We start from the raw sequence: 17,744 nt of genomic DNA, 5'->3' as shown, positions 1-17,744 counted from the left end.
CGTATTGTTTTTAAGACAAATAAGACAGTGACACTCACATCAACATGCAGCAGTTGTGTGCATCAGGAAAATTCAGATGTAGAGGCCATTGACCAAGTTATCCGGAAGTGGAAGCCGATTATATGACGCAGCCTGGGTCAAATTAGCCATTTATCATGATTGAGTGTCTCTCCTTGGCATGAGTGATATGCATGGTTAGATTCAATAAATAATGTTTAAAGCCGTCGGGCTCAGCAGGAGACTAAAATAAAACACACTGAGACGGCGCGATGAGGTGACTACCACACTGAACATTGGAACGCTGCGTTTCGGGTTATTGCTAGTCATTATTGCTGGCAATATTTCTGGTCGCTGCGATTGTTAAATATATTAGGGTTATTTCACACAGCGAAGAAGGCATTGATTTGGTGCCAGCTAAATTTATTTGCTGTCGGTGATTTTCTCTGCGGCACAATCGGTTCAGGCGTCAGCGAAGTATTAGTTATGCCACTTCTTCCGTGCGGGCAGAAATGGTGAAGTAATTTCTGGCCTGACTTCCAACCAATGGCTTTGTTCGACGGAAGCAGTCGTGCTAAATCTCCTAATTGGGGACGGTGAGTTGATTCGAGCAGAAGTAGGAAAAATCAACCCCCCTTCCGTAATACTGACGGTAGAAGGGCTGTCGACTTTTTACGAGTTTGCCTTTCAAGACGCGCTTCACATCTAGTAAACTTCAGGAGGGAGTAAGGGCGTCTGTGACTCTGTGCTGAAGAGCGCATAGCAGATGTGTGATGCAATAGTTTTTGTCGAAATTCACCACAGTTTAAATAAAGCTCTTTGTTGAGTGGCCAACTAAAAGTTTACCTTATAGCTGGTCTCAGGGGAAAAATGGCATGCTCTTCCTTCGACGGATGGATATACGAGTACGAGCACTAGACACTGCATATGTAGCATCGACGCTTCGGTCAGCGTCAATGGTGTTATGCCAGATAAACTCCGAAGCCTGCCGTATTCATGGTTCTCAAGCTCTGCGTGATACCGACTACATATTGGTGTCGTTTACCAGACTGTCTGATGAACCGTCAGGTTTAGGTTAGTTTTCGTATCACGGGCCTCACCGTGTAGTTGCGCAGGCTGTCTGACGTACCGCACGGGTAAGGCTATAGTTTTCGTAGCGCGGGCCTCACCGTGTGGTTGCGCAGGTTGCGGACGATGCAGACCAGTCGGGTGTCCCTGCCGGCCAGCGCCGTCACGTTGAGCGGCATGCCCGGGTCGAACTCGGGCCGCGGCGGCTGGTCGTCGTGGAACGGCGGTATTGGCTGCCGGTGGGCCGACGAGCGCGGCTCGGCCGACAGGCCGCACCCCGCTGAAACGGGCACAGGTCACCGTCAGCGGCGGAGGCAGGGTGCTGAGGTCACCGTCAGCGGCGGAGACAGGGTGCTGAGGTCACCGTCAGGGGCGGAGACAGGGTGCTGAGGTCACCGTCAGGGGCGGAGACAGGGCACCGTCAGGGGCGGAGACAGGGCACCGTCAGGGGCGGAGACAGGGTAAAGGTCACCGTCAGGGGCGGACACAGGTCAGCGTCAGGGGCGGAAACAGGGTGCTGAGGTCACCGTCAGGGGCGGAGACAGGGTGCTGAGGTCACCGTCAGGGGCGGAGACAGGGTGCTGAGGTCACCGTCAGGGGCGGAGACAGGGCACTGTCAGGGGCAGACACAGGGGACACGTCTCTGTCAGGAGTGGAGACAGCTATGGCCTCGTGGCACTAATTCCTACGCGTAGATGTTATGTCTTCTACACCATCTCTTTGGCTACCTCGATCAGGTGCTGCATATTGTCCAGTACCAGAATCGGCTCAGGCCTCTCCCCGGGCCTGCGGTGGCTGAAAATGTCAGCCCTGGGTCGGTGAGGTGCTGTCAGTGGCCTGGTCAGACGCCGGCCCGTGGCGCAGAGCCTGCCACAGTCAGTTTACACGGCGGTCAGGCCCGGTGGATAGAGAGGAGTGGATTTCTGGGAAGCAGACTCTCCTGGTCAATTATTTACAGTCGGAGATTGTCGCAGAGTTTGCCTGGCTTCACAAGGAATTTAATTTGTTTTCTTATTTTGCGGGATGTTTCAATCAAGCGTCAGGATGTAAATACCCACAGCAGAAAGTTGTTGTTCTTTCTCTTCCATGCTTCGCTGATAATGTAATGATAATATTCTGCAAAATAATCATCATGCCCACCTCACGCTTTCGAAAGCCAGAGTGGCATATACATAGTCTTGGAAGAAGCCCGTTAACACAAGAGCAATATTTGCTAGGTAATGCAAGGGCTATAGTACTCCGTACTCAGCAATATTACAATATTTTCTTCTTTTGAGTGGATTACACTGTTAGCTTCGGGTGGCAAAAAAGGACTGTTTTTAGGTCAATTACTCTATTTGTTTTGCTTAAACTCTCTTTGCTAACAAATGTGATAAAAATACACGTGTCCGTCAACAATTTAATTCGCGCATTGTGAAAAGGGGTCCCATTGAGCCAGTAGATCACTAAAGTACACAGATAAAAAGCAAGCTCGGTAATAGTAGATGGTAGTATACAATAAAAAGTAGTAGTTCATGAATGCAGGTAGGCCGTGATAGTTCATCCCTTCTTGCATCATAAAGCACATAAGCGAACCTAGCCGCCAAGCTTTTACATCACCAGGCATATGAATATTGAATGTTCACTGCAGTCACGTCCAACTGTTAGCCGGTAGCACCATACCGTCCATACCCAGCGTTTAATATTTATGGTCCCCAAATAAAAACATGCTACAAAAGATAATGAAACTGCATAATGAAGGCCCATAGCTCAGCGCCTGGTTCCTGACGAGGCTGGTAAAGGTCACATCAAACTGCTTGCAATGGCACAGGCCGTTGATAGAAAGTAAATTTTGGCTGCTTTGCTGTCTTCATTTTTTCACTTTTTATTACGACATGTGTTATAACTCTTATGCTTCATGGCATGCATGCATCACGGCATCATTCCAAAACTCTTGATCATTTACATTCAGTACCAATATGACGGCTACCTGGGGAGCCCTGCTTCCTCCTTCTAATCTGCACCATACCGGTCATAACGGAGTGGGGAGACGAATGGGAGGCTGATCAGTACATATCTGACGGCCTGGCTGCCCGGCGGTGAGCCCACTCTCAGGCACGTACTGATGGTGTGAGGGCCTCACCAGTGAGCCGGGTGGTGTCAGAAGCCGGAGCGGGCCAGGGATGGAGCCATCACGGCCCCCGGGTCACATCAGCCCGTCCGTGGCTCGTTACTCGGCCGGCCAAATAACCATCAGGCGGGACGCCGCAGCAGCGGTAAGCGAACGGAGCATACGGCGCCGCCAGGGTGTCGACAGCCGAGAGAGCCAGCGGTAGCCGTCATAAGCCGTCCCACGCGGGATGAGCTGGTGGTGTTATCCAGTGTATACGCTTTTGGTCATAAAACAAGCAGCTGTGATGCAATGAGAAATGATGCCCAGCGTCCTTGCAGGGGACACATGAAATGAGTGTTCATGATTTTTGATTTTTTTTATCTTTATTTTTCATCATAAAATTTAATATAGAATTAACAAACATAAGAACAATACAATTTCTACAATAATTAGCTTGTCGGTTTGCTTATTGCGATTTCTTATTAACACAATTAATTTATAATCAAGTACGTAAATAAAATAGAACGAGTCAAAACGAAGCACAAGCTGTAATGAAATGTCTAAAAATGCAACAACACTCAGCATAGGTACTCCACTGCCATGCCGCGGTGGAATCCGTATTTGCAGATCCGGAAAAAAAATTGGCCACGAATGCATCGGATAGACCTCGAGTTGACGGTAATACACGGCCCATTGGGACTGGGCGCTGGGGGTAGCACATGTGAAGCGAGGTCTTGTGTTACCAGCTGCTTGGGTAAGATGAGTGCGTACAAGATGGGGGCGGACGAGCAGCGACGGAACAAAATGCCGTAGGTTCGGCGTCCTCCACTCACCACTCGAGAGGAGAAATCTGGGCCAATTATCGTTTATCTCAATAGTACTTATATCTCGTATTAGAATTAACATATGTATGCACTGCAGTAACTGCTCGGGAGAGTGCAGTCATTTGGCTTTCTGGAATATCATAAGTTGTTGAGGGTTCAGCGAGGAGCACAATACGTCAAAAGAACATTCATTTTCACAAGCACGAAATATTTTTATGAACATTTTAGTGACACTCGGTAAATTGCGAGCCCGTCTTTTATGGTGATGTGATCCCGGATCAGAGAGCTGCCGTCTCTCTAACCGGGCCATAGGAGCCGTGCCCTGGATGATATGACAATATCCTGAGCTCTGATACCGAGCGAGACAATTTCCTGCCCCTGACGAACGCCGCTGCGGGCGCTACTGCATCGTATCACAAGCAGACATTCCAGACAGTCTGAGGTTCCTGGCCTCCGTTAGCTACTGACCTGATGCACATTGCACACTTTTAAAGCTTGTTAAAATACTTGTTTTAGCTACAGTTAATGCTGGCGTGATATGCGTGTAACGTTACCAGACGATTCCGTTTGGAAATGTTACTCGCAGCGGCTTATAACAATTAACCTATAGCCTTCATCTCGTCAGTCGTCAGTTGCACATTTTCCATCTCTTTTCGCAAATGACCACCATAGTCAATGCTTGTCCTGCGGCTTATGACTGACTTGGATGAGCATTTACTTCTTCTGCTCCCTCTAATGAAAATGGTAATGACGTCGAGAGAAGTCTATCAGCAGGGAAAACCCAACTGGTTGTACACTTATCCTCTCTCTGCCTCTCCTCTCCTCTCCTCTCCTCTCCTCTCCTCTCCTCTCCTCTCCTCTCCTCTCCTCTCCTCTCCTCTCCTCTCCTCTCCTCTCCTCTCCCCTCCCCTCCCCTCCCCTCCCCTCCCCTCCCCTCTCCTCTCCTCTCCTCTCCTCCCCTCCCCTCCCCTCTCCTCCCCTCCCCTCCCCTCCCCTCCCCTCCCCGCCTCTCCTCTCCTCTCCTCTCCTCTCCTCCCCTCTCCTCCCCTCTCCTCTCCTGCGCCAGTCGGAGATTGCGTTATGAGTCAGCGAGTCGTCTGCGCGGCCTCCGCCTGACAGTCGCCGTTTGTCGAGTCACCGAAGGACGGCCGCGGGTAGCCAGCCGGCCACGCCAGCACGGCCACAGCACGGCCACAGCACGGCCAGAGCACGGCCGCCGCAGAACGGCCGCCACCACGGCCGCAGCACGCCCGCGCAGAAATAGCTGCCATAAGTCTGCGGTACGCTTGCCACCGTCTCCAACGACTCAAGAAATAGCTGGCGCAGATGGTCGCGTGGTCCGATTCAGAGATACGGTGGATACGGCCATGGTCGTGTGTGAGGGGAGGGGAGGGTTGGACTGCGAGAGGGAGCTCGAGATGTTAGTGTTGTCAGGGTTTGCCGGGATTCATTGTGAAGCATGGTTTGATGACATATTATTACTTTTGAGGGTCTCTGAATGCGGACGTAGATATGCTATCCGCTGGCATTCACAGCGCTTTCCGAGAGTTGAATGCACAATGCTGAGTTCATTTCGACGTTCTCTATTTCAATATCTGGTTCAATTTAGCGAGTCCCACATCGCAAAGGTCAGATAGCAGCACAGAATGACTGTACATACGTCTGCCTCAACAACATGTGTGGTTCATTGTTGCGCCGCTTTACAAGACTGCCTGCTCGTCTGACTCTGTTCCATATAGGCTATACCATTTCAATTTCATGCACCATTAGACCTGGATGATGTTAGCACTGGTGTTCCAAATAGTATTTATATACTTTCAGCAATGACTCGTCTGATCTCTGCCTCAATTCCAAGAAAGCTGTGGCAAGGGACGGGTGATATAAATTTTAAAACATTTCTCCTAAGTCAGAAAATGGTAGCTGTAACACTGGCGCCTTGCTGCAGTCTAATTAAAAAGAGTCCGAGCTAGGTGACCTTATTTGACTTAAAAGTACCCACTGAACAGCGTCTGTTGATTCTGCCTGAATGAACTTCGCACATTTTCAGGCGAAATCAGTCCTGGAATGTTTCATAGTCTCGGCGGCGGCACAGCGCTGGGCGTGTCGCAGGCCGAAAGAGTGGGAGGGCTCGGATGTCAAGCTGAAGATTGGCCGCCGGCGCTACGCTTCTATTGGAGCAGAGATGATGAGCAAGGCGGATCAGACAGTCGTAGATACCCGACACTGCAGCACCCAGGACACGTCTTTTGGGAAGAAAAAGTACGAATTTTGAGATTTGGGTAGGTGGGTGATTATTTATAGCTCAAATTAACCCTCGCCGGCACAGGGGGGGGGGGTTGATGCAGCCCCCCCCCCTAAGGTTTTTCGCAGATAACTCGCGTAAAAAGCGGCCGATCGCGACGAAACTTTCAGTACCCTCGCATTGATTACTTTAACACCTACCCTGAAAATTTCATGACCCTGACCCCAATGACCTTTGACCTGTGACCTCTTTTCTGTGATTATGTTTGGCCGAAATCGCAGTTCGGCGCATGTCGGCTCGCATTAGCCGCGCGTTTGCAACCTTTTCGTGGTTTCAAACGTTCAAACATGTGATTTTGATGTTGCTCCCATGCATTAGCCCTCGCCCATGTAGGGGGGGGGGGTGGTGCAACCCCCCCTGAGGTTTTTCGGAAATAGTGCAAAAACGGCGGCGCGCAGCGCCGCCAAATTTTGGGTACCTTATGGGGCAAACCTTGCGCATCTTTTGATAAAAAATAAATTGACCGGGTCATGTCAGGTCACGGAGTTATGACGTCACAAAGGGAACAGCCTCCGGCCGGATTTTCACAAACTGAGTGCCAACGCCCGAGGTTTCCTGCCGGTGGTACGGACATCGGTTGATGGATCGTGATGAAACTTCCCATGCATGTTGGGGCAAGTATTGGCTATCATATGGTATAAGAAACTTGACCGGGTCAGGTCAGGTCACGGAGCTATGACGTCACAAGAGGAACAGCGTCCGGTACTATTTTTGAAAAGCGCCCGAACCACTATTTTGCTAATTCCTGTCACCTCAATGAGAATATGCAGCAATATTAGCTTCTATAGGGAGCAAATGGACCTCCCAAATCCAAAAATACAATCAGATTTCAAAAATTTAAGTTTTGATTTTTCGAATTTCTGCCGCCGACTGTGACCTTGCCGACTTCCGGCGCTCCCAACGCGCCATTTTTAGAGCTAGGGAAACGAAATACATACCAAACGATAGAGAATTGATCAAGGAACACGGTAGTGAAGGTTTCAAGTCGATATCTCTCACCGTTTTTGCCGCAATCGCCGCGGAAAGTTGAAAAAAGTCTATTTTTCCGGAAATTTGACCTTTGACCGGTCAAAAGTAGGTCAAATGTTGACCTAGGACCAAAACATATACCACCAATCGCGAGATCTCGGCGAGAGCAATCCGTTGGTCTTTTCCGCTAAGCTCTACGACGCTCCGTTTTCAAACGCAAGGGGGGGGGGGTCGCATCAACCCCACCCCCCCCCCCTGCATGGGCGAAGGTGGCAGATCGCCGTTTACGGGCGAGGGTTAGGGTGGGTGTCAAGGTCACCTGAAGGTCAGGTCAGGTCATTGACCTTTGGTGACCTCGGGTGACCTCGGTTCACTTTTTCGAGTTTTACATGTTTCTAGGCTAGTTTTTGGAGCTGAATTCGAATTTAGCAACCATTTGAACATTTACGAAGTAGTTTTGGTGCCTTCGTAACATGTTACGAAGCTGTCCGAGGCGGTTGACACGTATTACGAATACCCGTCACAACCCCTACCGGTTGACCTGACCTGACCTGACCCGACCTGGTCTAAATGCTTAAAGACATCATCTCTGATAAAAACTAACACGATATTCGTGATCAGCACCCCGGAAAACCTCATAGCAGCCACACTTTACGACTTTCTAACAGGTCCCGATTTTCCCGGTTTTCGGGTCATTGACCTGACCTGGAAGGTCACCCGATGACCTAGGACCTTAAAATTGGGTATCATCGGCTTCCTCTCGTGACGGGCAACACGCTCGTTTTTTCCGCGAAGCTCTAGCTCAATCAGGGGCCAAACGCGAGGGGGGTCGTACCAACCCCCCCCCTTGTGCCGTCGAAGGACTCAAAATGGCCTGTGCCGGCGAGGGTTAAAACCCTCGCCGGCCGAGGGGGGGGGGGGGGGGCGGGTGCCGCCCCCCCATAGGGTTTTTTCGCGATAGCTCCGAACACGCTGGCGATAGAGAGCTGAAACTTGGCATACCTGACCTTTGATCCAAGCCGGATCTTTTGACACCAACCGCATTTTTGGGTCAGGTCAGGTCACTGACCTATGACGTCATAAGTGAACCTCTGCACGGTCTTCAGATGTCGCAACTTCGCAACGCCCTCACTGCCAGAGGAGATGTCACAGGGAAATGAAACTTGCAGGATCTAGTATCCATTATGAGTCCCACAAGTTGTATATCTCGGATTTTTCCTAAAGGTCATATGAGGTCAGGTCATTTTCGTGACCTCACCATTATAAGTCAATGGGGAAAAATTCAAACTGCTATTCTGGCGCCGGGAACGATCTCCAACTATCTCAAGCACACAGAATCGTGATTTGATGCACTCCTTGCAAGGTTAGATGCGTCACTTTTGCAATGTTGACCTTGCGTGACGTCATTTATGACGTCATCAAGGTCATATTAGTTTTTCGTCAATAACTATTGATCAAATTGAGCTAGCGAGTCGGGAAAGCCACCAATGGACTGAGGAAGACCTGCCGAATCGAATGATATGCGACATGACCTCTTTCGACCAACTTCGTGACCTGGGGGTGCTGACCTGACCTTGACCTGAGGTCAACACCCCAAGTTGACCTGACCCGGACAAAAAGTATGTCATTCGACGCGCCTGAGCGAGACGAGCACGATGCTGCCAAAATCGGCGCTCTGCGGCCGTTTTTTTGCGAAGTTATTCACCAAAAACTGAACCGTACCTTGGGGCACTTGACCTGACCTCAGAGGTCACCGGTTGACCTAGGACCTTAAAATCGGGTACCAATCTCTGCGTCTCGTAACGGCGCACACGCTCGTTTTTTCCGCGACGCGCTAGCTCCACCAGGGGCGAAACGGCGAGGGGGGGGGTCGTACCCGCCCCCCCCCCCTCGGCCGGCGCGTATGTAGAAAACCAATAGGTCCGGCGAGGGTTAAGCTAGCTGAAATAAATAAAACTCAATTGAAACTAATAAAAATGGTAAAATTGACCTTATGCTCATAATATCAGATAAATTAATTGAAAAAAGGTCCATTTGGACCTTATTTCAATTAATTTATCTGATATTATGAGCATAAGGTCAATTTTACCATTTTCATTGATTACAATCATGCTCAAAGAAACGTTGTACCATATAAAACTATGTGAATCAATTAAAACTAGATCAAACAAATAAAACTGAAATAAATAAAACTTGCGTGGTGCGTATGTATTTGGAAATATCATACATATAAGTCTCGAGAAGGTAGGCACCATCTGTGACGCCTGACACCTTTCGCCATTCACGCGACAACACGCAATTTCCATATATTTTGCTGATACGTGACAGCGTAACCAAATGGCGTCTGGTTTCGTCCGGCCGTTTCCGTGTGCTCAGCAACCGCGGCCATCCATCTCTCCCGGGCACGAACAACTCCCAGGAGTTTGGCAGAAACTGCGCATCACTTCCGAAACCATGACCGGCGCCCTATTCCGCAGACCGCATTCTTTTCGCCGATAGCGTCTGTGAGCACCTATGAGTGCATTCACGGCTCTCGAGAGGCCGTCCATCAGCGCCGACTCAGCAGTCAGCGGCTGGCCCAGGGCTGAGCTGGGCGACGCGACTCATTAGCTCCGGCTCGGGCCCTGCCCGGACCAGTGTCTCCCGTCCCTCGGCCACGAGCCGACCGTCCGCCCAGACCAGCGCCTGAAATAGACGGGAACAATCTGCCCGGCCATTCGTCGAACTTGGCGACGCTTAATTTGAAATGGATGCGATTCGACCATCAGGCTTAGAATTGAGACAGTATCTAAAAGGAGGCTTTGTACCCGCATGGTTATATATAAGGAACATTAATGTGGGACGTAAGTGCATTTAACGCTTTTCATTTGTTTGCATGTCAATACGTCTCACGACGAAAACATGAAAACTAATCTAGAACAATTACATATGTTCATATTCAAGGCTGGATAAAATACAAAGTTAAGGATAGAAAAAAAATCATGGCGTCTCTGTGGCACCTACTTGACACATGTTTACAGACTGAAAGAAGGGGACTGACAAAGCTACTATTCATTTTTAATGCTGTTCATTATTTGTTTTTGACAATAGATATCTTGTCAAAAATCGAAACTGGAAGGGACAATAAGGATATGGCTTCAAGTTCCCTTGCCGCCGCCAGTTAGTCAGATTGATGCTCAAAATAAACCTGACTTGTTGAGCTGACGGCTGAGTTAATTTCAGCAACTACGATTATAGGGTACGATTTGGCATACAAGATGTGTTCTTTAATTATGTGGAGACTTTCTCAAAGCAAGTAGGATTAACGTTATTCCGCATTTACGCCTATTTTCAAATGAAAGAGCACCTAATAATTTTTGAATCACCTATCTTATGCTTCGGAAATTACATTTGCACTTACTCGTTATATTTGTGCTTGACGTTGTTTCTAATCATTAGCTTGAGCGACAGGCGATCGTTACACCCATGGATTCACTAAGAAAGGCTCTAAATGCCCCTCATTTTCCTCCGTATAACAACCTCTATCCTCCTGGCATTGTGACGCTGTTGAACAGCAGGGGATCGCGGGGAGGGTGGCAGTGCGGAGGGCGGTCGACACAATAGCGTCACTCAAATCGAACGCCGACACACAACGCGCTGCATGACACGCTGCCCTGGACACCGCCGGCATTTTTACGTCGTAACGAGTCCTGCATTGTGCCTGGAATTACATGGCTTACCGGTGTCCCAAATATGCCCGGTATACTTTCCGAAAAAGGTCGATAGCAAATAGTATGGCGAATATGGTGTTCCTTAATGCCATATATTTTCTACTAAACCACCTGATGCAAAACTGTCAGAGCCATATCTCGTCTGCAGTTCACTATGAAGCATGTCAAGACTTTGCACCTCGCATTGGCAGTGATAACTGCCCCTTCTGCAGCTGCCTCCCACTTGCAGCCGTCACTGTTCACCCACGTCTCACATTGGCCCACTGCCCGCCCTCGAGGCCCGGTCGACAGCAGTCTTCGCGGTGGGTGTGTCACTGTGTCGCGTATTGCGGACAGGGAACAGAACCTCTCGCAGACAGCTGTCGTCGTGGCCTGTCGGGCCGTGTTACCGCGCTCAGACATCTGAGTCACCGGGCCAGGTCGGACAGGCTGGCGTCGCTCTGACGGTTTATCTAGTACCGTGCCAACCCAAAAAGCATTGCAACGTTAATAAAGTGACCAGTGAACTTTCAGGGCTGCAAAGTCGAGGTCGGAGTTGGTCGGAGTCGACAGTTCTCACCGGAGCCGGAGTCAGAGTCAGAGTCGATTTTGTAAACCGGAGCCGGGGTCGGAGTCGGAGTCACCGAAAAATCCATTGCCTCCGCAGCTCTGCCAAGTCTGCGGAGTCGGAGCTGGGATCGGTCAGAGTCAACAGTTCTGCCCGGAGTCAGAGTCGGAGCTGGTTTTTGATAGCCGAAGTCGGAGTAGGAGTCGGACTAGTCACCAAAAATCCATCGACTCCGCAGCCCTGCCGGCGATTATATACTGCCATGGCTGTCGCTTAGCAGCATTCTAGAAGCACGTGCCTCAATACTCGTACCATCAAACAGACAGCTAGTCTGCTGCATTTTTGCTGGCCAGTTATTTTCTGGATTATTTATTGCAGCTTTTGACATCAATATTGACGGTCTAGACACTCAGGCCGTATGATGCTCCACGGCAATACCTCGCCACGGCTGGCATCTACGTGCAACAATGGTAGGCCAGTGTGCAATTCAAAACCTGTTGCAGTTCATCCAGTGAAATCCAGACCATTTGCATTGATCGGCGGTAGGCTGGCAACGTCTGGGTTCCGTTTGCTGTAGCACAATGGTCAAGAACTGGAGTCTTTTGTTGACAGGACCGGAGCCTGACGCGTACTGTATAGTCGAAGGAACCAAACCATATCTATCCTTACATCAGTAGAGACACGGTGGGTAGTACCCGACACCGCGCCGGTTGTCCCTTACACGTGTGTGGGAATGGACCGCGTCTACCCAGTGAGGAGGGTTGGACTCGGCCTGCCCCAAAGCAATGGATAGAACCGGCCCCCGCCTGCCCCAGCGCAGTGCGTATTTGCGCGGTCCGCTGCAGTTCGGGACCACAGGTGGGCTGGCGGCCGCATTCAATATACCCTGGGCGGCCGCTACAGTTGGGGTACCATTCAGCACCTATAATGACTGGCTGCAGTCGCACGGCTGTGGGCACACTGTCAGGTGAGGCGTCTGATCCGCGCCGGCCGGTGCCAGACCCGGTCACAGAGCCAACTAATCACGCAGCCGTTAATCAGTCGGTGTCACCCAGCCACACTGGGGAGAACTGTCAGACTAACAAGCCTGGTGAATAAGGGAGGCACCATCCGTCAACTAACAAATCAAAAGGAGCATACATGATGTACGAGAACTCATCCTAATCTGTCTGACTGTCTCAGGATCAATCTGTCTGTCTGTCTGACTGTCTCAGGATCAATCTGTCTGTCTGTCTGACTGTCTCAGGATCAATCTGTCTGCCTGCCTGCCTATCTGCCTGTCTGCCTGTCTGCCTGTCTGTCTGTCTGTCTGTCTTCTGACTTTTCCCTCTCTCTCCCTCTCTCTTTCTATCTCTTTCTCTCTCTCTCACTCACTCACTCACTCACTCACTCACTCACTCACTCACTCACTCACTCACTCACTCACTCACTCACTCACTCACTCACTCACTCACTCACTCACTCACTCACTCACTCACTCACTCACTCACTCACTCACTCACTCACTCACTCACTCACTTTCTCTCTCTCTCGCTCTCTCGCTCTCTCTCTCTCTCTCTCTCTCTTTCTCTCTCTCACACGCACACTTTCTTTTCATAAGTCATCAACTCATGATCATTTGTCGTTATCCTCACATTACCGATAATAACACACCCATCTCAGCCCATGGGCTGTATACATACGCCATCATTTGTTACCTACCCACGCTATGTCAGGATGCAGCCACTGCCGTCCACAGCATTATCTCCGTGCCGAGCCCGGCAGGCGGCTCTATGTGCAGGCCATTATTTGAGGGGGGATGTGGCGAGACACAGCGCCTCAGCTACTGTCCAGTCGGATGGCTATTTATGGTGTATACGAGCCGAGTTTCCGCCCCACTGCGGTCTCAGCTGAGCGTGATGCCGCCACCGGAGAGTAGAGTTCTGCACGGCTGCAATTTTCCACAGCCTAGCCGTCCCGCAGCCGTGGCTCCACAGCCACAGCCGCCCACAGCCGTGGCAAACTGTGGGCAGCCAGCCGTCAGCCGGCCGTTGATACTTTCAATAAAATGCAACCAAATAGTATATAATATTAAGTTGTTTTTAGTTGAAACATATAGCAAAAAGCACATTGCAATGGGCTATAGATTCTCAAGCTCATGAAGCATCATAGGTTAAGTGGTTGTGTATCTGGCTTTAGGCCGAAGGCCTGAAGCCTGATGCGCAACGCATGCCTACACAAGCCCTTGCAAGGGGTTAAGAAAGATGGGTAGGTAGATACCTACATCAACAGAAAACATAAACAACGAACCAGAATAGAAGCACTAGCAGTGTAGAAATCAAATGCCAAATCCTGAAGCATGGTTGTGGGACAGAACAGACCCTGGTGCTTTTCATTATCAATGTTAGGTATGGAAAATGAAACTGAAGTTGATGGACTGTCAAACAGTGATTGTCTAGTCAAAACTCTTGCTTCTTTCTTACCTTGCATATTTTCTGGGGTGTGATATGCCAGGCTTAGCGCAGCCTTCTGAGCAAGTCTAAAACTAATTTGATATGCAAGGCATCAAAACACTAGTGAGCATCCAAGAAAGAAAAACATTCATCTATTTTGATTTTTCCAAATAATGATCTTCGCTCAAATCCCCAAGGACGTGCGAGCCACAATTGCCTTTCAATCAAAAATTTTACTTGAGTTTTTAATGACGTCAATAGCAAAGAAGTGGCAATAAATTGTTTTTTGTCACTATAAACAGCCATAAAAATTACAATTATTAAATACTAATGCTATATAGTTAAAAATTGCTCTCAAACAACGGTTAGGTATCAAATTTTAACATTTTCAGAAGAAGACGTCATTTTATTAGTAAAGTCAACAGCTCGCGTAAGAAATATTGTGTTCAGGGTTTTCACCGTCATGTGAATTACGTGTTCAAGGTTTTCACCATCATGTGAATTAGCCGTAAGTAAGGTTCATGCTCACTTATAATCTAATTCCATTGGCTCCGTTGATCAGCATTTTCTGTTAGCGGTCACTAACACACCAGTTAGAACATAAAGCGCCAGTTTTATATTATGTAATTGGACTTGCCGAAAATCCAGAAATGCTTATAAGAGTTATTTTAGATAATATTTTATGAAGCCTTTACCTGCCTTTACCGAGGCGTGATTTCTTTTTCTATTACCTGAAAGAATTATTGAACGCTCGTCTTCAATAGCTGTAAGGTGCTTTCCTAATGACCAGGTGAGATTGATTTGAGAGGGATGTGACAATGCAGCATGTTGCATTTTCTGAAACTGTCAAGCTCTTGATGATGAAGGAACAATTGGTACCTATAATTAGTATTCTGTACCAGAGTGCAAACTCCCCCACAGCAAATGGTAAAACCATTACAGGTTTTCAAAGGCTTCACCACTTTCAATGTTGCTGGGCATCCTTTGCATGATTTTTACAGGCTAGACTGCTTATTAGAATGTAAGATTAAGGATTTAAAATTTTATATTTTAGCACTTAAGATTGAGCTGGAAATATCACAGCCGTGGCCACAGCCGTAGCCGTGTTCTTGGAGATATTTGCAGCCGCCCCGGCCCACAGCCGTGGGGCTGCAGCCAGCCGCGGCTGCAGCCGGCCGGTGCAGACCTCTACCGGAGAGCTTGTGTTGAAGAACGGAGGGAAGATGAAGAAGAGAGGGAGAGGATGAGTAGATTATGACCTGGGACAGGGGATGAACAGCGGTGAACATGGGGCTGGCGACTTGGAACGCGCAATACCTACGAATCCATGTGTGAGACTGGAAGACATGCACTCGATCAGGCAGTTTGAAGAACGACGGTTATGCTGGTAGTTATGCCCCGGTCCCGCGATATTCAATTTATTGTCGTGGTATTTCTGTGAAACATCCCCGGAACCATGGCTATTGATTCTGAGCCGAGGACCAGTCACCGATAACAGTGGCGGCGCCACGAATTTTCGCCAGTGGGGGCAAGCTTCAGGTGACCCGACTGTTGTCTGATAACTCGATCTGCAAAATCCATGAGCTCCTTGCCCCTAGATGTTGCCAATTAGAAATTATCATGGTTTCAGGTTTCATGCATACGTATTGAGCTTAAGCATTAACCCGGCCTTGCATTAACCCTCCCGGGTCCGGAACGGGGGGGGGGGGCGTTTTTCGCCTCCCCTGGCGAATATTTGCGATACCACATGAACGCTTAGGAGTAAAAATACGAAACTTGCTGTACCTTATCCCCCATAAACCCTATTAGTGGCAGGGGGGGGGGGTTGTTTTTATCCACCCCTCAGGTTTTTCGGGAATATCTCCGAAACCGCTGAAGCTACGATGCTGAAATTTTCTGACTTTTCCTAAAACTAAATTGGGCACATTCCCTGAAAATTTCAAGTTCATAACTTTACCAGGGGCGGCTCCAGAGCACTGGGAATTGGGGGGTCCTATTCGTGAAGCGAGTCATTTGGGCGAAGATCACGATGCTGCACCAGTTTTACGAACAGTGAATAAAAGGTATCATGTGATAACATATACAGTTATTGTGCATCCTCTTTTGACACGTTTTTGCTATAATAGGCGGATCCAGGCGTCCAAAAAGGGGGGTTATGTTTTACCTCCCAACATAGGTGCCCTGACACCGCCTATGCATTACCAATACAATTTTAGTCGTTCTCTCATAAGAAAATTATAACATAACAAGACCATTACTACCCTTTTTAGAAACAGTACCAACAAAAATCTTATTTACTATACTTTTTGTGTACCCCCAATCTCAATGATCTGTATCCGCCTATGATTTTTGAAAATGCATATTTTTAGGATCCATGTGAATTCCTGGTTCATTGTCTATCGATCGGCAAAAGTTGCGTTAAGATTGGTTCAGAAACCTGGCCGTGATAAACAGTCTAAAATGTATCTGCAATTTGCCCGTTTTTACCCCCCTCTACCCCCCCCCCCCCTATTGACATTTTTTAATTTTTATTTTTTAGAAATGTAGATCACGTTGAGCGAAATCGAATGCCGTTTGAATTTTGAAAATCGGCCCGTTAGATCTCGAGATATCAAGGGGGGGTCGTAAACAGCCCCCCCCCTGCCACTAATAGGGGGTAGCCAGGAGCCTGCCACTAATAGGGTTAATTTGAAATCTTTTGAAGCAAAACAAATTGGACCTAGCCTTCTTAATAACGTCTCAAGGCCGATTTTTTTCTAGACTCCTGCACGGCAAACTTCGGCGTCACAGACGTGAACTTCAACCAGCTGCCAAAATAGAGTTTTAGAGTTAAAGACAAATAACGAGCACCGTTGTGTAGCATTTGACCTAGAAAAAATACGTAAGTAACTTTGGTGACCTGAGGTCAGAGATCAGGTCAACGACCCCGAGCTAAGGCTTTAGTTTTTTTTCGCAAATAACGTCAACAAAAATAGTCGTAGAGCTACGGCAGCGGTAGGTACCTTCGCATTCGTCTCGTCGAGACGCGTCGAATGACATATATATTGTTTGGAAAAGGTCAAGTTTTATGTTGACATCACGTGACCTCGAATGACGTCTGGTTGACTTTGACACATGAAAGGTTGTTAGTGATGATTTCGTAGCCGCGGATCACGATTCTGGCATCCATTTTGCTCTAAGCATTAATTTAGAGCCTCAGGATGGCAAAACATGTCTTAATTAGGTATTATGCCTGACTTAAATAAGTGAAATAGCCTCTAGCAAGGATACTCTCTTGTGACTTTGACCTTGTAGCAGCCTTGTATTGTAAGCTAAAGCACAAATAGGGGCCCGCTAAGCTTCAAAACATTTCAAAACATCTCTGAATTTAGTATACAAGGTATAAGAAAAAGTGCAAAGTTTGTGGTCAATTTTGATCACGACCGTGACCTTGAATTTGAATGTTATGCACTGCACGTCATCGGAATCCCCAGACTCTCTTCTTTCGTTTAACATCCATTTTAGCCGGTTTTATGCACCATGTCGTCCTCTGGAACACGTACTTTGAGACCACTAAAAAGTGCCGGTTTTTGCCTTGGACCTTGACTTTTGACCTTGAAAATTGACCTGAGGTCAAAAACTTTGGGTGTTATAAAATCTTATCGTAGATACCTTTCGTTTGGTACCATTTTTGTGTCCATAGCTGCCTTATTTCCTTATTTAAGTACGGAGTTAGACAGGTGTGGGGGTTACCCCGGGCTGCGGTGGTTGGGAATACCCCCGGGCCCGGGCAGGTTAAAGGAAATAGTTCACTTTTCTGAAAT

At 48.4% G+C, this 17,744-nt stretch overlaps 1 protein-coding gene across 1 annotated transcript in view; it reads right to left on the bottom strand.

Moving 5' to 3' along the window:
- Positions 1 to 17,744, bottom strand: part of LOC122389833 — a 42,702-nt gene that overhangs the window by 20,900 nt on the left and 4,058 nt on the right. The window contains exon 3 of the mRNA XM_043382241.1: positions 1,167 to 1,345. Coding sequence (XP_043238176.1) covers positions 1,167 to 1,345 — 179 coding nt within the window. The remainder of the gene's footprint in view (positions 1 to 1,166; positions 1,346 to 17,744) is intronic.

The sequence above is a fragment of the Amphibalanus amphitrite genome, unplaced genomic scaffold (assembly GCF_019059575.1).
Source record: "Amphibalanus amphitrite isolate SeventyFive unplaced genomic scaffold, NRLGWU_Aamphi_draft 000374F_arrow, whole genome shotgun sequence".
NCBI lineage: Eukaryota > Metazoa > Arthropoda > Thecostraca > Balanomorpha > Balanidae > Amphibalanus > Amphibalanus amphitrite.
The sequence above is the reverse complement of the archived record's forward strand: the minus strand, read 5'-3'. Positions and strand labels throughout refer to the sequence as shown.